The sequence below is a fragment of the Schistosoma haematobium genome, chromosome ZW (genome assembly GCF_000699445.3).
Source record: "Schistosoma haematobium chromosome ZW, whole genome shotgun sequence".
NCBI lineage: Eukaryota > Metazoa > Platyhelminthes > Trematoda > Strigeidida > Schistosomatidae > Schistosoma > Schistosoma haematobium.
In genome coordinates, this window is record NC_067195.1 from 43,119,146 (window position 1) to 43,146,589 (window position 27,444).

Sequence of the window (27,444 nt, forward strand, 5' to 3'; positions counted from 1 at the left end):
GTGTCGAAGAAGTTTCCATAGTGTTGTTCTGTCCACGCTATCAAATGCCTTTTCGTAGTCAATGAAGTTGATATAGAGCGATGAATTCCATTCAATTGATTGTTCCACAATGATCCGTAGAGTTGCGATTTGGTCTGTACACGATCTATCCTTACGGAATCCTGCCTGTTGGTCACGAAGTTGGGCGTCTACGCAGTCCTTCATCCTGTTTAACAATACCCTGTTGAAGACTTTTCCCGGTATTGAGAGAAGAGTGATGCCCCTGTAGTTATCACACTTGCTGAGATCGCCTTTCTTCGGTATTTTGATCAGAAGTCCTTCTTTCCAGTCTGTTGGTACTTGTTCCTCATCCCAAATCTTATTGAAGAGAATGTGGAGTATCCTTGCAGTTGCCGCTACGTCTGCTTTCAGTGCCTCTGCTGGAATGTTGTCTGGTCCCGCTGCTTTGCCACTCTTGATTTGTCTGATGGCCATGCTGATTTCTTCAATTGTTGGTGGGCCAACATTGATTGGGAGGTTCTTGGGTGCTGCTTCGATGTTGGGTGGGTTCAGTGGAGCCGGTCGATTCAAGAGTTCTTTGAAGTGTTCTACCCACCTGTTTTGTCGCTCTTCAATGTTGGTGATTACCTCGCTTTCCTTGCTTTTCACTGGTCGTTCTGGTTTGCGGCGATTTCCAGAGAGTTTCTTTGTCGTGTCATACAATTGTCTTATGTTTCCTTCTCTTGCAGCCTTTTCCGCGGTCGTTGCTAAATCTTCCACATATTTACGTTTGTCGATTCTTATGCCCATCTTCACTTGTTTGTTTACTTCTGTGTATTCAGCTTGTGCCTTGGCTTTTTCTGCTCTTGTTCGACTGGTATTGATTGCTGCCTTCTTGTTCCTCCTTTCTTGAATCTTATCCAGTGTATCAACAGTGATCCATTCCTTGTGATGGTGCTTCTTGTGGCCCAGGACCTCATGACATGTTGAAGTGATTGCCTCTTCGATCCCCTTCCAGTTGCTCTCCACAGTAGTTCCTTCTCCATTGAGTAGATCATGAAAGGCCTGGAACTTGTTGCTGAGGTCTATCTTGAATTTGTTGAGTTTGTTAGTATCGTGAAGAAAGGCCGTATTGAACTTTTGTGATATTGTCCGCCCCATTGTCCAGTGCTTCTTGAGTTTCAATTTCATCTTGGCGACCAGCAAGTGATGATCTGATGCTATATCAGCTCCTCTCTTGGTTCTCACGTCCTCCATCGTCCTCCTGAACGTTTTGTTGATGTCGATTTGGTTTTGCGTGGTGTGATCCGGTGAAGTCCATGTGGTTTTGTGTATGCGTTTATGTGGGAATATGGTGCCGCCTATGACCAGTTTATTGAAGGCACACAGGTTTGCAAATCTCTCACCATTTTCGTTTCTTTCTCCCAGTCCGTGTCGTCCCATGATGTCTTCATATCCAGTGTTGTCCGTTCCAACCTTGGCGTTGAAATCTCCCATCAGAATGGTCAGGTCCTTTGTTGGGCACTTCTCGATGATTGACTGCAGCCTATTGTAGAATTGATCTTTAGCTTCTTCATTGTAGTCATTGGTAAGCGCATAGCATTGGATGATGTTCATTGAAATGCCCTCTTTCTTTGTTTTGAAAGAGGCTTTGATGATCCTTGGTCCATGAGATTCCCATCCTATAAGCGCATTTGCGCTTGTTTAGACAGCATCAATGCAACTCCTTGTGTATGTGGAGCATTTTCTTCTTCATGGCCGGAGTATAACAGGAGCTCTCCTGTAGTTAGTCGTTGTTGTCCAACTTGTGTCCAATGTGTTTCACTGATCCCAAGTACCTCTAGGTTGTATCTTTTCATTTCTGCAGCAATTTGGAAGGCTCTTCCGGTCTCTCACATTGTACGAACATTCCATGTACCTGAATAAATGGTCGCTCTGGTTGTCAGAAGGGGCATCGGCCTCGTAACTTCCGAAGGAATTCGGCTTTCATCATGAGGCGTCATAGTTCTTCTAAAAGAAGACCTTCTGACTCCCAGGGCAGAGTTTAGAAGGTTTGAATAATTTTTTCTGGTTAGCGTTTTTTTAGCGAGTTAGTTTTCTACAGGATGGGGTCGCTAACTCCATGCCCAACCCTCCTCCTTTATCCGGGCTTGGAACCGGCAGTAGCCCCCGGAGGGACTCCAGGCGGAGTTCAAAATGTGATTGGTGAATAAATAAGACGCAGTCGTACAAGGTCAAGGAAAGTTAATGTGGTGGTGGGCGTCTCACTTTATCATTGGTGAGCTTGTTTACCTATCGCATTTTACATGCAGTCAGTGAGAACGTATACAGAGACGACCAGGAAACAACGAGATGGATATTTGTCTTTGTGTGTCCTTAGTGTTCCGGACAGTGCACAGGTGACCGTTCAAAGGACTCAGTATAACAGATCGTATTTTAGTGTACCTACTCCAGTTCGGTCATGTGTAGTGGGAGAAGTGTTCAGATACACGAGGAGTAGATCACACAAGTTCTTCATATGGATGAAGTGCGGTCAAACGGATGATCACACTGTGATCCTATCTGTACGGTTTCGGAGATGTAATGTACGTAAATGACTGGAGAGGCTTGTTGTCTTATTCAGTATAAAGTACGAACATTGATAGCTCCAGGATGTAGTTCAGAGCACAATTCGAGACCATTTCGTAAAATCGAATTGTCAGCACTGATGATTAAGTCATATTAATAAGTGATGAATGAATTTGATCGTGAACAAAAGGGTCTTGAGTACTGTTGGTATGTGGACAGTTGTCTCTCCTCGGTTGACTGCACTGTGATGAGGGATTTCCTGAGTTATCTGTAAAGAAAACCGGAATAATAGTAGTGTTTGCGAATTGGGAACATGATCCAATGCCTAAGGGAAAACTGCTCGAGGTTGGTTGCATACGGTTTTTAGTGATACTTTTAGATGTGCTAAATCCGTACGTACAAGCCTTAGCACGGGCGACGAAAATCCGCAACATCAAGTGTGCTATTTTTAGTGCTGAGCTTTTGTATTTTCCTTCTGTTTTAAGACAGCAGTTTGTTGTACAACCTCACTCTCAACCAACGAGCGTCATTTGTGGCGTAGGCGAGATATCCGTCTACCGACCAAAGACCGAGTTTACTGTGCGGCAGCTCTCTCCGTTCAGCTTCATGGACGTGGGACATGGCCATTAGGAATAGGGATGGGTGGTCGATTGATGAGGTAATAAATATTCACCAACTGATGTGGTTGGGACGTGTATTACGTATGATAGTAATGCAGAAGTTCGGCAATGTGAGTTAGGACACAGCGAAGATAATTCGGTTGGAGTCACCATCTTGAAACACCGACTTTGGTGGCTTGGACATTTCTTACTAATCTTGTCTCAACGAATTTCGCATTGCGCATCATTTGCCGACTCTGGGACTGGTTAGAAAAAGCGGTGAGGTCAGTGCATGACATGGTGTCGTGCTATAAAAGAAAGCTGTACAAGACAGGCTTCTGTCAGTCATTGTCGACTCCCTGGTTGTGGTCCTAGAGATAGTGCAACACAATGGCTTGCGACATTGTCAAAAGTGGTTCAGAATAGAAGCCTGTAGTGATCCTGCTGCAACTTTCTTTTACTTCATGAAAATGAGAGTAACTTCTTTGATTGAAAGAGTTTTTTTTGATTGTACTTTTTCTAACTGAACTGCTCTTCCCATCATTATCATTTCAGTTTTATACATTAATTTCTGTTCATTGTTGTTCTCCCTTTTTACTGTATTCGTTTCCCTTCCTCTATTTTTTCACAACCTCATTTTCATTGTGTCGCACATATATATTTGGTGCCTCCCTGCACCAATATTTATATTTTCAAATAATTAAATAAAACACTAGCTCTCTAATTTAATTTGTTTATTCCGAATGGATAAGTGTAGGAAGCAATATCTATATACTGCCAAAAACCGATACCCAATGCATTTAGCAATCATTCAAAATCGTGAAATCAACATAACCACTCACACTGAATATTTCGATTTGTATATTGTTTCAAACGTAATCGGTATCGACCGTTCCTAATATTCGTTGATACGTATTATTACTTAATTGATGAACAAAACCAGAAAAAAGTTTATCAGTGTTGAATTATTTTTGCGTGACGGGGGCTTGAAAAACAATATATGGTCAATGTTTTTCAGAAAAATGGTTTAGTGTTGTATACATTTTAAGAACTATCTGAAGGACACACCAGTATATATATATATATCATAATTATCGACATTTCATCATATATGTATATGCAAACACCTCAGGCAGAGTGAGGGAATACAACCACCTCTCTTCATTGTTCCATTCAAGCAGTGGGGTTAGGCAGGGTTGCTCAATCTCACCATTTTTCTTCAACTTCGCCATCGATGACATTCTGGAAACAGCTTTGATTGCTGTAAGTAATGGCGGTGTGGATCTGTTACCTGGAGAAAGATTTATCGACCTTGAGTATTCTGATGATATTTTCTTACTGTGCGATAATGCCCATGCAGAGGTTCGGGCACAGAAACGATAATTCAATTGGTGTCACCATCTTGAAGCACTGACTTCGGTGGCTTGGACATGTCTTACGAATGTCGTCCCAGCGAATTCCTCGTCGTGCATTATTTGCGGACGCTGGGACTGGTTGGAAAAAGCGGAGAGGTGGTCAGTGTATGACATGGTGTAGTGGTATGAAAGAAAGCTACACAGGACGGGTTTCTGTTGGTCCTTCTCGACACCATGGCTGAGGTCCAACGGATAATGGAACACAGTGGTTAGAAACGTTATCAGATATGGCTCAGAATAGAAGTCAGTGGCGATCCTGATGTAACCTTCTTTTACTTTCTTCATAAAAAAGTGGTTGCTTCTTCCTTAACTGAAAGATCTCTTCTGATTGTACGTTTCTGTTTCCCTCATTATTATTGTTATTACACAACCTTACACTAATCTGTTCGTTATTGTTTTTTTACGCTACTTACCTTTCCTTTTTTTCCTTCTTCTCTTCAAATTCTCATTGTTTTGTGTGGCGCATATATATTTGATGCCCTCTTGTACCAACAATTATATGTTCAAATAAATAAATATATATATCAAGTTGCAACTTTATTCATAGAATTTGGTCGGAACCAACGGACTAGACAAACATGATACTGAGTACTATTCAGTGACTAGTTATTTATAAATGTCTGTCTCACTGATTATTCACATCTCGAATAGCTCAGTGTTAACATCTTAGACAGTGAAGCTGAGTGGCGCTGGTTCGAATCCGACATGGAGCATCATTCCCCTCAGAATTGCGTATACGCCTTGCTGAATAGTGGCGACTAGCCTGAAACGTGGGTTCAGGGTTTTTTGCCGAATGTCTCCAACCACTTAGCATCTGAATATAGTGATTCTGTATTTTGTAGTGTAGTAAGCGAATTCACCTTGTGATTGTCATACTCTCTGGGATTTCAATAACTAATACTCTATTCACATTAAGATGATTAAGTCCAACATTTGAAAGTGATAAGATTATTATATTACTTTTTAAAAAATGTACATTGAATTCAGCAAGTTCTACAGAGAAATTCCAATTATTTTGTATACAAAAAAGTATATGTCAGTGATTAAATCTAACATTTACTTCTTTTTATCTGGTTCTGTGTAGCCTTTAATAAATCGCTTTGGTATTGAATACGATTCTGTAATGAAAAAAGGAAATTAAATTTAAAGTAGATCATAATTTTACTGTTAGTATTTAGTTCTGAAATTACAATTTAAAAAATGCGCTTCGTTAATCGGTTGCTTAACATTAATTCAATGTGAAGATGATTTTGGTCATTGAATTCCATCAAATGGACAAGTATTGAAAGCCAGGGAAGCATAGCACAATACTATTTCACCGTAGTTTTTATTTAATTTGCTGAATGGTTAATCAACTGATTCCATCATATCGGTCAACATTTTGTACATAAAATACGAAAATAGGTTAGAAATTTAAAATAATTTTAAGAATTCATATATAAGTAGCAGCTAGTATTTCATTGTTATCGAAAAGCTATTATTCACAGTAACATTCCACTTCGAAATAATTTCAGGTTGTGAGACGATCTCTCTATTAGTAGAAAACATGTATCGATACTCAATAATTGGTTCTTTCAGGCATATACTTAACAATGTTTGAGTTGGGTACATATTTTTAGGTAGTGAGTTTTGCTCTTTGTGTTGTTGTGAAATATGCAAACTTGGATAGACATATTTTTGCATGACGTTTCATGTACGACATATTTGTCTGCATATTAGGTTTATTTAGGATATTGTATAAGACAAATATTCAACTTTATTTAATTATAAGTCTTTTATTACTGAATATGAAATTAGTTCAAATATTATGAGATGTATGATCAATCACTTAATACAATTTAAGCTGGAGTAAGAGTAGGATGGAAGAAATTTAAGCGGGTCAAGCTAAGAAGTCGGATCTGTTCATAAAGTTATCGACTGTCAAACTGAGTTATGTTAGTAAGTCCAGTCTACTTGATTGCGGTCTTTGTAATTATCGTAATAACAAAATAGAATGTTACATAAATCCTGAGAATATTTAAATATAATATGACAGTCAACAACTACTCATTCATCTAATAAAGTGAAATAAAGATCGAGGAACATTAACACCAATTACTCAACTTATTATCCAATGAGTTGTGCAATTACGTATGAAATATATATATATAAACAGACAGCAGCTATTATTTGCTCTTAGATTTTATTCATCATACCTGTAAGTAATTTCGAGATAGCTGCAAGGTGAACACCTTGAGCTTGAATGACAGTTTTACCCGGGTATTGTTGATCGTCCGCTTTCCCGGCTGAACAGGCTAAATGTACTTTCAGTTGTTTAGAAAATGAATCTGGATTAATGTGAAAATCTTCCAATTCCGCTATTCGAGTCTAAATATATGATGAACCCATAAATGAACAGATAATCAACGCATAGATAAGTTTAATAAACATGATAATTAAAGAAATTACTTGTCATCATTAATAACAGTAGTCTTCAATCACTATTTTTTCCTTCAGTAGGATAGAATAAGTTGTTTACAAAATTACTTCTAATAATGACTAATGAATTTTGAAGATTCCCATTGTGAAAATTAGAACAACACATATAAGCGAACAATTGTTTTCAATTAGATCGTCATCACGCTTTACTCTAATATACATGAATATTTATACGAAAATGTAAACCAATCAAGGCAATATGGGTCAATAATCACAGTGAAATAGAATAAGTTTTCACAGATTGAAATCATGAGTCAGTTGAAGCTAGAATGGGTTTTGTGGAGATTTTAGAAATTTCATAGATTGAAATCATGAGTCAGTTGAAGCTAGACCACCATTGAAAACCTGGAAGCACTGGACGGCCGTTTCGTCCTGGTATGGGACTCCTCAGCAGTGCGCATCAATCTGTGAAAATTTCTAAAAACTCTCCACAAACCCCTTCTGAAAATAGAATAAGTCTCTACACATAATAGGTAAAAGTACAAGCCTATAGTAGGAAGACAGGTGAACTGATAATAGTAAGAATAATAAAATACAATAACAAAACTCTTATCAATAGTTAAACGTTGGAAATGGAAGGTCAAACGTGGGTAAATGGACTAGGAATAGTAATCATAAAACATTAAAATCATTACGTAATAAGATGTGTGTAAATAATTAGATAGTGAAGAATACAAAGAGGCGGAAAATTACAAACACATAATGGATGTGGAAATGAATTGTCAATACATTGACACTGAATTTAACAATTCATTTTCATCAGTGTTGTTGTTAGGAGTATGTGCGCGGTTGTTACTTTTAGATTGTCCAAATAGTGGAACGATAGTTTCCTGGGTGTGATAAGCAGACTGGATTAGTAAAGTGGTCTTGATGATCACAGGGCCCAAGGAACAGATGTTTGAGGTTGATCATGCACAAATTTGAGTAGTTTTGGATCTATCAGCTCCAATTTTTTCATACCTCATCGACAACAGCGCAAATCCCTAGGGAAAACTGAAATGTGGTAATTTTAGGGTCTATTTTTGTTAAAATCTTTCATTTTGAGAAGGCTTAAAAGTGAAACACTTTACTACACTCAAATTCTAGCACATTTGGCAGTATGACTTTGTAGTTTGATCTTAGTTTTCCTACGTTAATCTTATTACATTCCAACGGACCTACATGTAATGACAGAACTGAAAGGAATGCATTCCAGAAAATAAAACTCAGTTGGATCACGATAGGCGAGCTCGACTACTGCATCAAGGTAGCAGCTGTGGTCGGGATAATGTGTTGTTATTTTATCTTTTATTTAAAGATAAGAGTCACATGTATTATAAGAAAGGTTTGAGAATATAATTTAACAAAATCATCGTCTAAAAATAAAACTTTTTCCTACTAATCTGTTTCTCCCACAAATTCGCTATTTTGAAGCGATAACAGTTAAAGAACAATTGAAAAAAAACCGGGAAACATATGACAACTTTTTTCATCGTCGAGTTATTTCATCAGTTCATATTCAAAGAACAGAACTATCACATGTAGTGGTTACTACGCATACTGAATTATAATTCAATAATCAACATTTACTATTTGACATTCGTTATTATCGTGTTCTTCGCCTGATGAAAATAAGACAGTAACTATAGATCAACTGAGGAGTAATAGATTATATTTCTTGTACACAGAAAATCAGGAACTATAGGGTAGCTAAATTGCATAACTGAATATTAGTTGAATTTGCGTAGATGACTATAGCTTTTTGAGATGGATGGATAAGTATTTGATATAGTTAGATATAAATGAAGACTTCCGATGATAGGTTGATATTTGACAATATATGTTAAGTTTCTAAACTCGTTCCTTTCTAAGCAACTTAAGTTATTGTATCCATTCAACTATCACTCTCCCAACCTCTCTTGCGTTTATTGTTCTTAAACGTTTAATAAATATCAACCCGGAAATGAATGGTAGCTACATAAACATAAGCTTGCAAACAAATCAGTTGATTGTAGACTATTCGGTGTATAAATATAGTCGTGAGTTTATGAAGAGTTTTAGGTAAGATAATCAGATTAGCTGAAATTAGCGTTACGGACCAATCATTTACTTAAGCCTAAAGAACATTTAGAAATAATGCTTGGTTTATATGTTTTTGCACTTTTTTTTACTGAGTTCAAAACTATATACCACTAGGTCTTTCATGTTTTTTTACTATATATTTTAAGATAACAATTTTATCCTGACCATTTTCCCTATATACAGAAATTTGTAGACCAAGGAATTACAATGTATGTAGACTTCCCTTTATTCAAGTAAATTATAGAACTCTTTTCGATAGTATAGTTACAAATAAATTGACATTAAACAATTCGTCAAAATTAAGATATGCTTGGAGTTGTAGCTATGAAGTATTAAAACATGTGTTTTCTAGATTAAATCATCGCTTGATTCATGTTAGTATACTGGTTGACAATTTTGTATAAACAATTAAGAGATTTTTAACTTAAAGTTAGTTGACAGTCCTAACAACGATAAAGGTCATTCTTCAGATTGTTCTTCTGAGGTAGGACAGGTTAGAAGTTTTGGTAATCAGTTGTGCTCGGGACAAACGTTTGTGATACATAAAGAAAATGTTGATCACTATCACTGCTTTTAAAACAAACGCTAACTTACCAATTTCTTTCCAGCTTTCGTAACAGTATACAAATGTATATGAGGTGGCTCTTTTTTATTCCAGATGACAGGGGTGGACATGTTCGGATAAATTATGCGATAAGCAGTAGTTAAGTTCTTTAAAGCTTGAGAAATAAGATCACCAAAACGAATGTGAAAAATTGGATTTGTTATGGTACTTTCAGGGGATTCAATAAAAGTTTTCGGCTCACATATGCTCGTTAATAATTTGTCTAAATGAACTAAACTATAAGGAAAATAAATAATCTTCAAGTTGTGTACAGCTGAGTCAATTTAAAGTTGGTGATAAAAACAATTTGAAAGAGAAAATGGCGGATGTACCTTTTTTGGAATCATGCACGATCAAATATTCATTATTTATATACCTGTACTGACAATCGATTTCATGATCAAAGGCCCGAGTGTGGACATTCATCTTAGTAACTAAATATTGTTTCTATAGTTATTTTCAGTTGAAGAGGAAATTTTCCTTCATTCAGAGTTGGTAGTAAAAATAATGGTTAAAATGTCATTGAAGTGAGGTTAAAGACTAAATGGACAGCCAGATGCAACTTCTGTCATAGTAGCATTTATATCTTGAGTCAGAATACATTTATTTTTGCATAAATCACAACTGATATATTCGTAAAATAAGATAAAACGATAAGAAATAAAACAGTATACAAATATATTTTACCAGTCTACAATGGTTGAACATTGTAGAAATGTTCTATTGGGAAATATCCAACTTTATGATAAGATAACCAAGGAGGTGAATGCTATGATAATTGGCATAATCATTAAGTAATGAAATCGACTGAGAAACTAATAAAACTATTTTGCTTATGAACTAGCTCAAAAGAGTTAATAATAAAGAAAAACATTTATTCAGCAAATAAGCACTAAAACATATTCTGCATGTTTACCTCGGATCTGTAGTCAATTGAAGCTTATTGTTTCGAACATAGTTATCAATAGTCCGTCTGGCTTCTGATTGGCTAATACATTCACCTGATCTAGGGAACAGAAAAAATGATTGATAAGTTTAGGGAGACAGATCAAGTTGAAACTGATTAATTTAGAAGGTACTTAGGATTATAACGTAAACCTATTTAATATTTAGTGACTTGTTTGCACAGTAAGATTCCCACAATGAAATCCTTAATCGTTGAATATTAGTCACCGTTTAGGACTAAAGCAGCGTCCTGGTTAGTAGTATTTTTACCGTAAAGCTTTTTAGTGATCTTTAGAAAATACTTTTCACTGTGGAATCTGAGATTTATTGTATTAGCGGGCAATATCAACAAAACTAGATTTCAGCCAACTTTGATTTTTTTCATCTATTGGTTTTAGTTTACATAAGTGATTAAACAAATTTAAATCCAAATGAAACTGGTCCCATCTCAACTCGACGCAAGTTAAGACTTGATAAACTGCACACAAACTTTCTATAATTTTCAGGAATAGCTTCAAATAGTTGAGATTTGACAAGGGTTTCTGATAAGGTCTTCTTAAGGTTTCTGCACACTTTTGTCTGGACCTCTTGAAGGAAATTATAAAACTTGATTCAAGATTCAATATTAAGTTCCTCGACGACTTTGTTAGAATAATTTTTCATGGCTTTAATCCGAGACTTCATTGTTTATCGATGGTTTTTCTGTGATGGAGGTAATTTACGTAAGCGTATTTTCGAAACATCAACGTGGATAGTAGCATGTTGAAAAAACTCTATTCTAGTTAATTTTCTGGATACTGTGCGTCGAATTGTCATCAGATGAATGAATGCCATAACTCGTCTAAACTGTTCTTAATTCTTATGTATATTCGGTAGATTTCTGGGTGGAAAGGATAGAATATATGCAGCTAAAGGTTGTTATTTTATCACTGTAATTGGATTTATATGAATAATGTCGTACATTTTTAATGTCCTTATAAACGTGCTTAGTTATTTTGATTCATTTTGTATTGTTTGTTTGAATCTTCCCATTGATGTTTAGGACTGCAATTAGAATAAGTGTATCCTGTGTGAGGTGCCTCGATATTGCCTTCAGTTATAAGCATTATAAGCACAGATGGACGTGATTGCATCCCATGGTTGATGTTCAGCCCGGGACTCGAATACATATGCTAACAATAGACTGGTCAATTGCGGTCCTAAACATTAATGAGAAGATTCAAACAAATAATACGAAATGAAGTAAAAATAAGCCCCATTGCACAAGCTGGTGGCTATAAGGACCCAGTAGCTAAGTGGGTAATGCGATGGTGTTTGGGGAGAACGGTAATGGGTTCGAGTCCCGGAGTGAGCATCAAATCTAGGATGCAGGTACATCCAGTTGACGAGTCTCAACTAGGAAGAAACGCACGTCCCGGATCCTACTATTAGCCACCATCCATTTTTGCTTAGTCATTTTGGTTTTTAGATTTCAAATGAAATAGGTATAAGTTCGCTGTGCACGCGTTTGTAGGTTTCGGTTGATACAACTGAAATTAACAATTACATTTTATGGTAGCCATCAATTATTTTCGTTAAGTAGCCCCCAAATGCCTTGGCACGACCGAGGGTGGGGAGAGTCTACACTCCTCGAAATGCTTTCACATGGCTACGCGTATATAGCTTCTGACAGGGATTTCATACTCACTGCCTTCTCGTGGCAGGGGTGTTGTTTACGAAATTGAGAGGACGAAAGGCGAAACTCCGGCGCCTTAACCGGGTCGGTAGACACAGGGGGTCCACCTAGGGGATTTGAGAAACCCTGATTCCAAACCAATGGTGTATATGGGCTCTAATATATCCCGAGGGAACAAAGGGCGCATGAACCAATCGTTGGTCACCGGCTACCATGGGACTGCATCTCCTTACGTTGCTCCACTGCTTTGTAGATCAGGCCTTTAGGTCAAAGGCTCCGGGTGTGCCCCCCCCCAAGAAAACCACCTGATTCGGTCTGGGCATCCGGGCAGTATCACAGCCCTCACACAAATCGAATGATATGTGTGGCGCATATGTATATTTTTGAGATAAGATGTTTTGAAAGCCCATGCTTCTCTGGCAGAACGTGTTTCTTAATACCATACTTTATCATTAAGAATAACTTACAACAAACAAAACTAACTTCCATTTAACTTAACTAAGCTTCCATTTCACGTCCCTATTTCTACACGTTTTTAGTTGTAACTAACTAGTGAGAAAATTACTTGTGTAAACTTTAATCTCACAAAAATTAAAAGCGTAAATTTGGATTAGAAAAGTATCTATAATTATTCGATCTGCATTTGGATTCATCAGCAGCATAAAAATTGTCTAAGGCAAACATACCTTTCTTTAATCCTAACAATTCTAATTTAAAATGGTGAAATCCAAACTGATGTACATGACTTTAAACCAAACCTTTTTGTGTGAAGACAAACAATGCTAGATGGTTATATCAATCAAAGTATACGAAATGATATATCGACCGGTGGCATAATTGGTTAAAAGTTCAATAACTGGAACCACTAACTCAAATCACGACAAATAACAGATTGCGAAAACGTGACATTCATTATGTAGGCACTTAGCATTACAGGGATGAAGTATTTTTACACAAATCTAGCTCGATTTATTTACTTCTAGGAATTTTAGTAAATACTATTGAACAATTACGTCATAATTTTCGGTTAAAGGCTGCGTACACAGAAAAATGAGTACGTATTAATCTTGGTTGGGATTCAAACCATTATCTAACAACATGAAATTCTATATGCTTACTTTAATTTAATTAAGAACATGTTTTCGCAGTTACATTCCTAGAAAATGTAAAGAATAGATAATAAGATATATATATATATCCAGTGCTTCCAGGTTTTCAATGATTTCAATGAAATTCAACGAACTCCACAACCCGATACTGGAAATTATCATATGCTCACTAGCAACTAACTTTAAGAGGAAATTTCCGGGGTTCTAGTGAGAAGCCGCGACCAGCAGAGCAAGGAGTGAGGCAGTTACCCACCACAGACAATGAAAGGTGGTCGCGCAATTTCGTGAATTGATTGAGGTTAGGCATTATTACTGTTGGTAACCAGCTCAGTGATTTAGATATCAAGTATTTGGACGCGAGACAGAGAGTTCTGGGTTCGACTTCCGCGTGCAGAATCATGGATGCGCACTGCCGAATCCCGTAACAAGACAAAAAGGCCGTCTAGTGCTTCCAGGTTCTCAATGATGGTCTAAATTATATCGGTTCATAATTTTAATGAAACAAAAGATAAACTTACTTATAACCAAACTGTGAAAATAAAGCTGTAACAGGTCCTTTAATTATTCGAATATCTTCAATTTGGGGTGGGCCCATATAGTCATCTGGCCAATGACACTCAACTTTAGGATTTGTTATTGAAGCAGGAACGGTTACTCCTCGTAATCTAGATGAGTGTAGAATATGAAATTTTAAAAAGATAATCAAACTTTTGTGATGAATTACACAGCGTAAGCTAATCGATAACATGAAAGTCTCCACAGAATAAATTATCTTAAATCATAAATTAGTAACAGAAACACTTTAGTCCTCTGGGATATATACCTACATATATTCACTTCAGCTTATCATGTTCCCTTAGCACTGATTTTGGATTTTACGTACTACGTTCAGCCGAATGCAAGGAAAGAGCATTGGCTGGTTCAAGCTCTTGAAATCATAAAAAGACTAATTATGGGACTAGAACTAGGTTTCAAATTTGTCAAATGCGAATAAACACATAAATAAAAAGGAAAAGAAATAAGTGATGTCACTCAGTATATACATGGCAATCGTTCGTTAGCTAATGATATCAAGTAATATAAACTGAACTAAAGTATGTCGAAGTCTTGGTAGTTTAGGTGATCGCTTTTAAACTACTGAGTAGCAAGTCTGAACAGCGCCCAATCTACTGTTTGGACAGTAATACTGTTGTGTAAGCTAATTATATCGACAGACGTAAGTAGTATGTAACACCAATCGGAAGTGGAAAACCTGGCAACAGAAGGCTAAGAAGATTGAGTTGAAAATAATAGAAAGGAATTGTGGACTGGAAGAATCATACAGAACGTGAAGAACAAATGATGGAAATTCGCAAATGAAGTATTCGGTGTATGGTTCTCATATTTTGCCAAAATATTCTGTAACTTTGTGCTAAACAGTAAACCGGTTGTCCCCGCTTGAGTCCTCGTTCACAAAAATACTAGTCATTACACAAAAGATGCGGCTCAGTACGGAACATATAAATTTGTACTGGATGAGTGAGCCACATAGTGTTCGGTTTAAAGGAAGTTAGCATGATACTGTTTCGAAGACATTAAATGAAAGTTTGAAGTCAGATACAGAAAATAAAGGTAATGGAACTCAGAATTCAAATACAATACTTGTGTACTAAATTTGAACTGACACATACTGTGTAAGGACCAGCGTTGTTTCCCCTAGGAACGGAATTTCAGTAATGCGAAATTAAAGGGTGAAAATCCAACTAAAAATCACACCAATATACATTTAATACAATCCGTTATCAATGTTTAATATTTTCCTAAAAAGACGAATAGTTCAAAAGTAAAATAAAAATACAATGTTTTAATGTAATGTATTTACCGAGATACATGCTTATATATTTGGTTTTAGATTGCATGTTTTGCGCATGAGATAGTGATATCACCCAACAGCCTAAATCGAAGCAGGTGGAGCGGTGTTTGAACGTGCGAAGTTCTGATTGAAAGCCAAACGTAACAGATTATTCAGCATTTCATAACATAAATTTGAAGTGACCTTGCAAAAACTGACTCAATGATCCACTTTGTCAGAAAAAACATATCGACTGAAGAAACACTAAAAAGTTTCCATACTTACTCAATATGATCTTTATTAATATGATTTAACATCAATACACCAGATTTCGGTTCAGTCACCTCGACGAAACCTTCATCTTGCATAGCTTTCAAAAATAGGCCAACCTAGATTAACAAAACAGAAAATGAAGTAGATTCATCCTAGTTAGAAGATGAATAATCGGTTATATTCTTACCCCTACTAGAAGTTTACAGGTAGATGAAATAGTGGGACATGCAATAATAAATGTTGTTGAACTGTGGATTAGTAAAAGAATAATAAATATAATAGTTAAAACGTTATACAACAGGACGTTTAAGATTTCGAAGAAGTGAATAGATGCCAATTACGAAACGATTTTAAGTCATGTATTGTATCTACCGAAGAAATTCTACAATTATACGATTTAGCTAGGTCACTTGATTATGCTCCGGTTACAATCCCAAAGTGAATATTCTAGTTATATTAAAAATAACCTACTTATGAGAGTGCTTTTGAATGAATAAACATAAAAGTAGAACACTCTCTATACTCTTTCTCTCATTATTTTTAACTTAGTCCTGAATATGCACCTGTAGATACTACTATTTTTATTTGACTTTCCAATTACTCAGAAATCTGTGTAACGAACTGAAGTACATATGCGACACAGTTCTGTTTAATGAAGATGGTATTAAATAAAGTCTTTTGAATATCCTGAGGGATAGTTAAAAGTATTTCTTTTGGTACTTTGAAATGCTAGACGTATTATGACAGGTTTTTATGGATGTCTAATCTGGCCAAGGAGGCGGCAGTGGTTGAGAGTATCAAGTAATTTAATTACTTAGAAAGTTAAATCAACTGTGATAACTGTGGACATCCGAACATAAATACAGGGAGCTCACTTCATTTTACTATTCCTATTTAGTATTTTTTCCCATCTTTTGCACCATTTAAGTAGTTGCTAACAAGTAGTGGTAGATTTGGACGCTGATCAATGGAAACAATGTAGCAGTAATAACAGCAGTCGTATAAAATCAGCTCAAGACAAATGTAACTCCGGAAATAATACAGAATTTTCGAATATTTAATTTTCGGTTCATGAAAAACAATTACTAATCATATCATCCTTATTAAAAGATATATTTATTAAAGATATTCCATAAATTTAACGTATGGTTACTATAACTTTAATGAATTGTAACACAATGATTCACCTTTTTAAATTTTGTTTTCCTGATATCTAGATCCACTGATGGAGATCTGTAATGATAATAAATGAATAGTAAACTATGAAAACCTACACCATAATTCTCATAACTAAAAAGGAATTTAACCAACTATGAGTAGAATAAGTTGTTTGATCAAAGGGAAGAAAATACTGAAAATTGTACTGTTTTGATTTATAATGTATATTTACTAAAATGTATTTTTATTACATGATGTTATCAGAAAGCTAACAAATGAGGAGTTTCCTAGTCTAACATTTATCGGTATTATGTATCAATGCTTAATTAGAAGATCAGAAACAAAACTTTTTAACTTTTGTGAAATACTAGACAGTCAATCCCTTTTGATAGGTATTGTGAGTACTGATCATAGAAAGAACATCTATCAGTGTAGGACAGAGTGTTGAACACCAAGTGAGTCAATGTTATTGAGTTCTACTTCAAGAAGAGTAACGAATGTATGAGACAACTGAATGTTGAGAGAGGATGTAACATCAGTTCAATATTTTATTCCTTCTAATGCTAGTTCGTTTGATACAGACTTGCAACTTACTTACTACCTTAAGGCCAAATACTTTGCTTTAAACGATATTTGCAAATAAAATTTGAATCTATGTGTATAGTTCCGATTTGCATACATTATGCTCCACTTATATCGTTTCGAGCAATCGAGTAGTGCTACTGGTCATCATCAAAAAATATAGCTTACAGGTGAGCTGGGTCACATACAGGTAGAAAATTGTAATTCTAACCGAATCACACCGAAAATACCCTTTAGATCTCCACAGCAAATAAACAATCAACATAATAGTAAGCGTCCATTACTTTTTGAAGAAAAGAAATCACCAATACATTATTATTTACAAAAGAGGAACTTACTTGTGCACCAAAACGTATTGAGAATAAAAAATATTCACTTGTATTGGAAGTTGATTTGTTTTGATCAACTTAAGACCTTTCAAAAAACACTCCCGTAGAATTTTATCAAGATCAAGTGATGGTTGTAACTCTGCAAAAAGAAAACAGGAATGCATAAAAATGCAGACATGAATGGAATCAGCTCATTTTCGCTGTGGTAAAAGATAGAAATTGAAGGCTAATAATCATCTGAATAGCCAGGCAACGATTAATAAAACCAAAAAAGTACAAATGTCACACTTAGATGGAGGATAAAAGCTACAAAGGGTAATTCGATGTATCGTTTCGTGAATTTGTAACTGCTAAAATAGTTAATGCTGCACATGACTAATCAACAACAACCTCAACTTATGATGTCGAAGCAAGCAGGCATATAGGAAGACAAGTTCAGTCTGTTAAGCCAAAATATGTGGAGAATCGATTATTATTGACCCGTGGGCTTTCGCATTGGGACAAGCAAGACAAGTGAAATCAATGGTCAGAGATCATATGCAATAATCCTTAAAATTAGTCAGAGTAAAGTAACTGTCTTTATTATGAATTATTTCAAATTTTAGTAGTATTAGTTTTATAAATTAAATCACTGACTGATTACACATCTACTCAGTCAACTGAATGTTAAAATTTGAAAAATTCCCATATTGTAAATTTAGAACAACATATATAAGCGAACAATATTGTTTTCGATTAGATTCTCATCAGACTTTACTAATAGACAGTAATATTTATATGCATATACGAAATTATTAAACCAATCAATGAACGTAAAAAATCAATGTACCAACTATGAGACAGTTAAATCCTTTCCTTTTTTACTGAGACGATTGCAAAGTTAGACAGCTTGTGTATTTTTTATTTATTTGAAAATATAAATATTGGTGCAGGGAGGCACCAAATATATATGTGCGACACAATGAAAATGAGGTTGTGAAAAAATAGAGGAAGGGAAACGAATACAGTAAAAAGGGAGAACAACAATGAACAGAAATTAATGTATAAAACTGAAATGATAATGATGGGAAGAGCAGTTCAGTTAGAAAAAGTACAATCAAAAAAAACTCTTTCAATCAAAGAAGTTACTCTCATTTTCATGAAGTAAAAGAAAGTTGCAGCAGGATCACTACAGGCTTCTATTCTGAACCACTTTTGACAATGTCGCAAGCCATTGTGTTGCACTATCTCTAGGACCACAACCAGGGAGTCGACAATGACTGACAGAAGCCTGTCTTGTACAGCTTTCTTTTATAGCACGACACCATGTCATGCACTGACCTCACCGCTTTTTCTAACCAGTCCCAGAGTCGGCAAATGATGCGCAATGCGAAATTCGTTGAGACAAGATTAGTAAGAAATGTCCAAGCCACCAAAGTCGGTGTTTCAAGATGGTGACTCCAACCGAATTATCTTCGCTGTGTCCTAACTCACATTGCCGAACTTCTGCATTACTATCATACGTAATACACGTCCCAACCACATCAGTTGGTGAATATTTATTACCTCATCAATCGACCACCCATCCCTATTCCTAATGGCCATGTCCCACGTCCATGAAGCTGAACGGAGAGAGCTGCCGCACAGTAAACTCGGTCTTTGGTTGGTAGACGGATATCTCGCCTACGCCACAAATGACGCTCGTTGGTTGAGAGTGAGGTTGTACAACAAACTGCTGTCTTAAAACAGAAGGAAAATACAAAAGCTCAGCACTAAAAATAGCACACTTGATGTTGCGGATTTTCGTCGCCCGTGCTAAGGCTTGTACGTACGGATTTAGCACATCTAAAAGTATCACTAAAAACCGTATGCAACCAACCTCGAGCAGTTTTCCCTTAGGCATTGGATCATGTTCCCAATTCGCAAACACTACTATTATTCCGGTTTTCTTTACAGATAACTCAGGAAATCCCTCATCACAGTGCAGTCAACCGAGGAGAGACAACTGTCCACATACCAACAGTACTCAAGACCCTTTTGTTCACGATCAAATTCATTCATCACTTATTAATATGACTTAATCATCAGTGCTGACAATTCGATTTTACGAAATGGTCTCGAATTGTGCTCTGAACTACATCCTGGAGCTATCAATGTTCGTACTTTATACTGAATAAGACAACAAGCCTCTCCAGTCATTTACGTACATTACATCTCCGAAACCGTACAGATAGGATCACAGTGTGATCATCCGTTTGACCGCACTTCATCCATATGAAGAACTCGGCCTTTTGTTGGTAGATGGGTATCCGAGCTAATTACATTAACAGCCGGATTTTTAATACCCATTTCCTTGATAAGTCTGAACAGTTGTCTACTGTTAGCCATCGTTGCTGTCTTTTTCATCTTTGGCTATCCACCACTGCTCACGATTGTTTAGGTTTTTTATCAGCCTACGTTTAAGCTGCCTCCAGTCGATTAATGTTGCGTAAGCTCTGGCGCTTAATGCGACATTAACGCCAGCAAAACCAGACAATCTCACAGTGTCCACGGATGAACAGACACGAAATATGGTTTGCGAAGCGGCAGATGGTGAACGAATTTGTAATATCTCACTACAGTCTTGAAAATGGATCTGAGATAGACAATAGACATCGATGTTGAGATTTTCCACAGACACAGCTAACCCTATTTGTTGTCCGACCTGCATTAGTGTAAGGACGTTGAAAGAAGCGAGTTTGAATGGCATACGTGGTTTCAGAAAGACTGGTTCAGTATTCTTAGTCGGTGGCAGCTTTTATTTTTATTTTATTTTATTTGAACACACAAGTATTGGTACGGTGGGGCATTAGATACATATGCGCCACATATCGGGCTCCCGAATGCCCTGGTACGGCCGAAGGTGCGGAGAGACCACTCTCCTCGAAATGCTTTCACATGGCTACGCGTATATAGCTTCTGACAGGGATTTCATACTCACTGCCTTCTCGTGGCAGGGGTGTTGTTTACGAAATTGAGAGGACGAAAGGCGAAACTCCGGCGCCTTAACCGGGTCGGTAGACACAGAGGGTCCACCTAGGGGATTTGAGAAACCCTGATTCCAAACCAATGGTGTATATGGGCTCTAATATATCCCGAGGGAACAAAGGGCGCATGAACCAATCGTTGGTCACCGGCTACCATGGGACTGCATCTCCTTACGTTGCTCCACTGCTTTGTAGATCAGGCCTTTAGGTCAAAGGCTCCGGGTGTGCCCCCCCCCAAGAAAACCACCTGATTCGGTCTGGGCATCCGGGCAGTATCACAGCGCTCACATAAATCTAATGAGATGACAATTACCTCTAATGTCGGTGGTAGCATTCAACTTTCGACCAGTCAGTGACTTAAGATCGTTTAGATAGGACAAGATTTTCACTATAGGTGAACTGCTGTAGGAGTTGAAGCATAAAGGAATAGACAAGTAACGCGATCTATAATAAAAACGAATGTTATCAAATAGTTTTGAGTACGATTTGAGAGAATGAGAATTAGAGCATGAATAATTTTTCGAGTTGCATTCATCATTTAGTTTATTTGTTGGCTAAAATACTGCCCGTGCGCTCAAACCGAAGCAGGTGGTTTTCTTATGTGGTCAGTCCCAGGACCTTCTAGCCAGAGGTCCAATCTACAAGGCAGTGCAGCAACGCTAGGAGATACAGTCTCACGTTAGCCATTTGTTCCCTCAGGATTATAGAGCCCATGTGCACTATTGGTTTGGAATTAGGGTTTTCCAGTTGTCGTAGGTGAATCCTTCGTATCGACCAGCTTGTGTAGTTTAGTGATTTGTTGCATTTGTTCACATTAACTCCACTTTTGTTGTTTTTTCTCCTCTCACTGTTCTTTGAAGTGGGACAATGATGATTGACTGACATTTGTGAAACAAACAAACAATTTTAGAAAATCAGTTGTCAAACGAATCCACAAATAAGACAAATACTACAATGCTTCGGATTCCTGGTTATAAACAATTTCCTATGCAAGAGGATGACTGTTTAATATTTTCTACATCATCGTTTTTTACTGTTAAAATATAGAAGAGTATTAAGTAATTATAATAGCAATATAATAAATGAATATACTGATCATCTAGCAATTGAATATTGTGACTAACCAACTGCTTCTTTCAAATAAAGATCATTCAATTCTTCGCTGATATTTTTATCGTCTGATATTTGTTGAGACAATATATTTACTGGGGATTTCGACCCATCATCGACATTGTCTATTTCTTCATTTGTTTTAGGAGAACTCTCATCGATAATAGGCCACGGGAGAATGGGACGGTTGAATGATGACACCAGGGAACTAAACGTGTACAAATAGAAAATAGCACACAACATATCTATAAATCAAACTCAATCAAGAATAACGAATGGAAAAAGTTTATTCCGGGAAAACAAATAAAACTATGGGAATGAAGCGTGGTAACATTGGTCAATGATCTTCTAAAATTATTCAAGAAAATATGGGGATATACTGCTATGTTACGAATGTGAAGCGCTTCATTGTAATGTGTTTTGCAAAAGCACTATAGGCTAGTTGAATAAGTTGTGATTGATCCAAGTTGTTATTGGATAATTTGTTAGAATAAGATGATACAGAAGTGGGACTCAGGGGATACAAAACTACACGTTTGTAAATATAAATAAGCTGTAAATATTGTCCGCATGGAACGCGTCAGTTTTAATTTATTTTTAATCGTAAAACAAGCAAAGCTTGGTTCCACAGGGCACCAGGAAATCTCCTGCTAGAAACGAACTAATATTACAACAAAAGAACGGAGAGAGAATATTAAGTAATACAAATGAACAACAGTAAGTAAGCACATAACCGCAGTAGATTTTTACTCAGAAGGTGCATTCGAACGTTCCATAGAAATAAAACAGACGACCATAACGTCAACACTGAACTTCCGTTTTTAATGATATCTGATGTCTTGTGCCATTAAAATGATGACTTTCATCGAAACATGACGAATCGAGAAACACCAGTAAAGTAAACGTATTCTTTTCTACACATTGCTAAACCATCAAATGACTATCTTACTTTACTTAACATTTTTGTATAATAGACAATTATCTGAGTCGTTCAATATGGTATTACACTTGAAGGCAGTTGTCAAGGTGCTTTGGAAGTAGATCTGGAAATTTTGAAATCGATTGACAATCGGCATTGGAAAATTTTGAGGAATGGTATGGACCATCAGGAATTGGAACTTACGCAACAGTTGAGAACTTCAAAAATAGCCCGCTGAAAGCACGGGATAGAGGATATACGTTGATTTTGTTGAACTGTGTAACAACACAATGACAAAACAATATGTACAACATATTCATAAGAAATTGAAAACACACTTAAACTTTGAAACGTACCACACATGATCACCCATAACATGAAACACGGATACAGCTTTCCCCTTACCGGCACTCATGTACATATCGTAGTTTGACATAGCTGTGTGCCCGATAGCTATTGGTGCGCTATATTACATCAAATACATAAAATATATATAATTACCGGTTGGAAGTTGTGCTGATACAACAAAGAACACCCTTCTCTATCTTATTAAAAGTATAAGGAAGAATTGGACCATCAGTTACTACTCCAGGAAGCATAAGGTCTATAAAATGTTTGAATCTAAAAAAGCTGTATTTACCAGCCCCTTTCATTAGAACGGAAACTAAGTTCTCATGTACTTTGAAGTGTGGGAGGAGGTTCGGCAGATGCCATAGGAGGTAAACTTATCCAATATGAACTATAGAAGATGAAAAACTACCTGTGGGGAGACGTTCTTTTTCATTTTCAATAATTAAAGGAATATTTCCAAATTTGTAGATATTCACTTTTATTTCTGAAGAAGTTATAACTTTTAAACGGTGAACATCTTTTGTTTTAAAGATTTCCAAAATATTTGTAGGATCTAATTCATACTGATCATAGAATGAGTTTAGAAGTTGCTTCCTATAAATAAAAATTAAGTACAGAAATAAATAAAGCTCTGACTTTTCACAAGACTTAATTTGAGAATTAAATCTCACGGCGAATGGTTTTAAAAACATTTTGTATCGTATAAGACAGGACCGTTAGAATCTAAAATAAAATAAAGTAGGTGTTATAAAATAGTATTACTGACTTAACACTTCAAAGATGATCCGAAAATAGTGAATACTACTAGACGACATATTCTTCATTTTAAAGCCACCTGAATCGTTAGTTAAAAAGACAACAGATCTAAATATCTGAATGGGTTTTGTGGAGAGTTTTAGACATTTCACAGGTTGAAATCATGAGTCAGTTGAAGCAGTGATGCGCACTGCTGAGGAGTCCCATACCAGGACGAAACGGCCGTCCAGTGCTTCCAGGTTTTCAATGGTCTAGCTTCAACTGACTCATGATTTCAACCTGTGAAAAGATCTAAATATAATGGGCAGATGGCACGATTACTTAAGGGTTCAAGAACGGTCCTCCAGATGAGTGTAAAAAGGTTCAAAATGAAGAGCTAGGGCCTTAAATGACTTTTATCAACCGCCTAGAATTTTGTTAATAACGACAAAATACGAAAGTTAGAGTATCATTGAAAACAAACAAATCGCAAGTTGAGGACAAACCCGAAAATTTTCCAGAGTTCCTCTCAATTGATTATCAACAAGTAGTTAGAAAATATTTACCATTTTCCAAAAATACCTCATAGCACACAGTGTAAGTGTTTAATTATTTCAGAATCTTGTACATACATTTTATTTTCTTTACCTACATACACGATTTTTACAAACGTTTTATTTGGAGAAAAGAAATTGATGGAACAACGGCGTAGTCAGTAGGTATCAAACGGGTTTGTAAGTATGATCAGATATGTGAGGATCTGGTTCCATAAACGAGTATTTATATAAAAAGCGACTCCGTCAATAGAAATAACTATATTCAGCATTTACATACAACTGATATGAAAAGCCGGTGTTGCCAGTAACACTTATTTAACGATTTACGATACTGACATGTATGTATTTTGGAGAGCCAGGCTAAGAATCGGTAAGATTGTGGATTATTAACATTAATCATTAATGTAGATGACTGTTGGTGGACGAAGAAACAAAAATTTGTAGCCTTTTACGGAGATACCATAACTGGCAAGCACACCAACTCTATGGGAAACAGGTGAGAAGTGCAGACATTACGAAGTAATCTTCAACAAGACAGTTATTCTACGCGCAACTGATTATTTCTATTACCGTTTAATATAATATATTCCTATTTTGCGGATAAAGACATTGGATGGATATTAAACTTTTTCTAATATATGAACAGGACATACCACATAAATATGACCGTTGAGAAAGCGATAAAACAAGTAGGACAAACTCATGGACTAAAATCTTCAAGTCACCATTATATACTTCCAGTAACCTGGCATTTAGAACGGTCTGGCACTTGTTAAAATTTAGGTTACTTCATTAATGAAAATGTACACAATGCGACACAGTTTGAATGGAACATTGAAGTAGGTCCCCCGACTCTACCTGAAGTTCAGAAGGCTATAGCTAATCTGAAACGAGGAAGGGCAGATGGTCTAGAAGGATTAGCTCCAGAGGTCTTTAAGGATGGTGATCTAATTTTAGCAATTAGGTTGACTAATATTTTAGCTAAAATCTGGTAGTTGGACGTTATTCCATCTGACTGGTCATAATCATTTATCGTCCCAATATATGAGAGAGGGTTAAAATCATCCTGTGACAACTATAGAGGGATTATTTTGACTAATAAAGCATTTAAAATACTAGCCTCGATAATGATCGGACGCCTAACAAAAACTCGTGGACTTTAAACACGAGAAAATCAGGTTGGCTTCAGACCTGGTCGTGGCCGCATAGACCACATATTCACCATTCGACAGACCTTAGAACACAGGCATGCTTATCGGCATCCGACAATGGTGGTCTTTCTTGACTTAAAAGCAGCATTCGACTCTACAGACCGAGAGGTTCTGTGGCAGTGTCTGTCATTGCAAGGCGTACCTCAGGAGTACAAAAACCTTGTAAAGGCTCTTTACTCGAACACTACTAGTGGAGTCAGAGCTTATGGCGAACTGTAATCTGCTTTTGCAACCTCAAGTGGTGTCTGTCAAGGCTGTCCACTTTCCCCATTTTTGTTCAACTTCACCATAGACATATTGATGGGAATCAGGTTCTGGTCGACTGAATTTTCGGGAATCGATCTCCTTCCAGGATGTCCACTTATCGACTTAGAATACGCAGATAATATAGTCCTGTTTGGTGAAGACGCTGATAAAATGCAGAGTATTTTGATAGCACTGAGCAACAATGCCAGGATGTTTGGCATGCGTCCCTCTCCCTCCAGATACAAGTTGTTGCTTCAGGACTGGCCTCGTCAACACCTGAACTAAGGATAGGGAATAAAGTAGTCGAACGCGTCGATAACTTCACTTATCTTGGAAGTCTGATCAGCCATAATGGGTTGGTGTTTGACGAAAGCTCTGCACGAATTCAGAAAGCTCGTTTGGCTTTTGCCAACTTACGTCACCTATGGCAAAGGCAAAGTATCCGTCTATCAATAAAAGGACGAGTATACTGCGCGGCAGTTCGTTCCGTTCAGCTTTACGACCGCGAAATGTGGCTATAAAGGGTAGAAGATACTCGTAAGCTACTAGTATTTGATCACAAATGCCTTAGAAATATTGCTCAAATCTGCTGGGATCACCAAGTAAATAATAATGAGATTAGACTCATGGTATTAGGGAATTATGGCAAACCAGTTGATGAGGTTGTAAATCTTCATTGACTGAGATGGTTGGGCCACGTGTTATGTATGCCTGAATACCGACTACCACGACGCGTAATGCTGACTAGTGTTGGAGACGGTTGGAAGAAAAGTAGGGGTGGCCGAACAACAACGTGGCATCAGTGCTTGAAGTCACTAACCTCTGGTCTGAGCCATGTTGGTAGATGCAGACTACTTGGTTGGGGTCCGCGTGACTATCGTAACCAATGGTTGGAGACTCTTAGTGACATGGCTCAGAATCGATCAAAATGGCGTAGGTGTATACACTCTCCTTCTTCCCTTCAACCGTGAGATTAAAATCGTCTCATATCTTTCTACGAATTAATTCTTTCTTCCTGTACTATATTCTTATGTGCAATCTTTCCTGTATATATTACACCATTGAGTTGACTGCTTCTATGAATCCGGTGTTCTTCTTGCTGTGTTAATGAGGTGTGGCAACTTGGAACGATGCACATTTGTGCCTGGTTCTATGTTGTAACTGACTGACTGACTGACACAACGTGATTTACTATAACAAATTCCATACATTGATATTTCATGAAATATGCTGCCAGTGTCGTACGATCAATTTCAACTGAAAATGCACCGCAGAATATCATCTCGATATTAGGTTATGTACACGAAGAGCCAGCTATTAACACACGATGTCATTATCGACGATCTCTTGAACAATTGTTCACGCAAGTGTAAGAAATTAATTTATTACACTCGCGTCACCTAACGCCTTAACTCGTTCGCTGATAAAGCAGATAAAGAAAGTCAAGATTCGTATGTATAGACTGAATTACACGAAAAGACAAATAAATTTCCCTTTAGATACACAGTTTGAAAAGCTAACAATAAGGAGTTCCTATGTATATGGTTCACTGTTACAAAAATCAGGCTCGTGGCTCGGAAATAAGGCGCATATTCCGTACACATTGAGTGTAATTACATCTAAAAATGAACTCCGACACATCAATAACGGTTACAGCTATTGAATCTATGGTCTTAACAACACGGTAACGTAAGGTATAAAACT

At 36.8% G+C, this 27,444-nt stretch overlaps 1 protein-coding gene across 2 annotated transcripts; it reads right to left on the reverse strand.

Moving 5' to 3' along the window:
* Window positions 1–5,199: 5,199 nt before the first annotated feature.
* On the reverse strand, window positions 5,200–27,444 carry EIF2D_1 (Eukaryotic translation initiation factor 2D). 2 transcript variants are annotated; one of them, XM_051211464.1, is made up of 14 exons: window positions 23,758–27,444; window positions 23,628–23,714; window positions 23,401–23,585; window positions 23,281–23,364; window positions 23,142–23,244; window positions 22,997–23,104; window positions 21,736–21,929; window positions 17,616–17,745; window positions 16,725–16,770; window positions 13,952–15,653; window positions 10,621–10,710; window positions 9,695–9,941; window positions 6,757–6,928; window positions 5,200–5,679 (listed from the first exon to the last, which is right to left on the reverse strand). In XM_051211464.1, exons 2-10 carry the CDS (start codon window positions 23,681–23,683, stop codon window positions 15,546–15,548), a joined length of 1,014 nt encoding a protein of 337 aa, XP_051071527.1. In that variant the 5' UTR covers window positions 23,684–23,714; window positions 23,758–27,444; the 3' UTR covers window positions 5,200–5,679; window positions 6,757–6,928; window positions 9,695–9,941; window positions 10,621–10,710; window positions 13,952–15,545. The 2 variants fall into 2 exon arrangements, with proteins under 2 accessions (XP_051071527.1, XP_051071528.1); XM_051211465.1 differs by having other exon boundaries at window positions 13,952–14,098; window positions 15,550–15,653; window positions 23,628–27,444.

Excerpts from the sequence above, each read along its gene's own strand:
- EIF2D_1 (XM_051211465.1), bottom strand. The coding sequence starts at position 23,683 with ATGTTTTTAAAACCATTCGCCGTGAGATTTAATTCTCAAATTAAGTCT. Across the intron at positions 21,930-22,996 it reads GTTATGGGTGATCATGTGTG|TTCCCTGGTGTCATCATTCA; the intron begins GTACGTTTCAAA and ends GTACACGTTTAG. Across the intron at positions 16,771-17,615 it reads CAATACGTTTTGGTGCACAA|ATCTCCATCAGTGGATCTAG; the intron begins GTAAGTTCCTCT and ends TTATCATTACAG.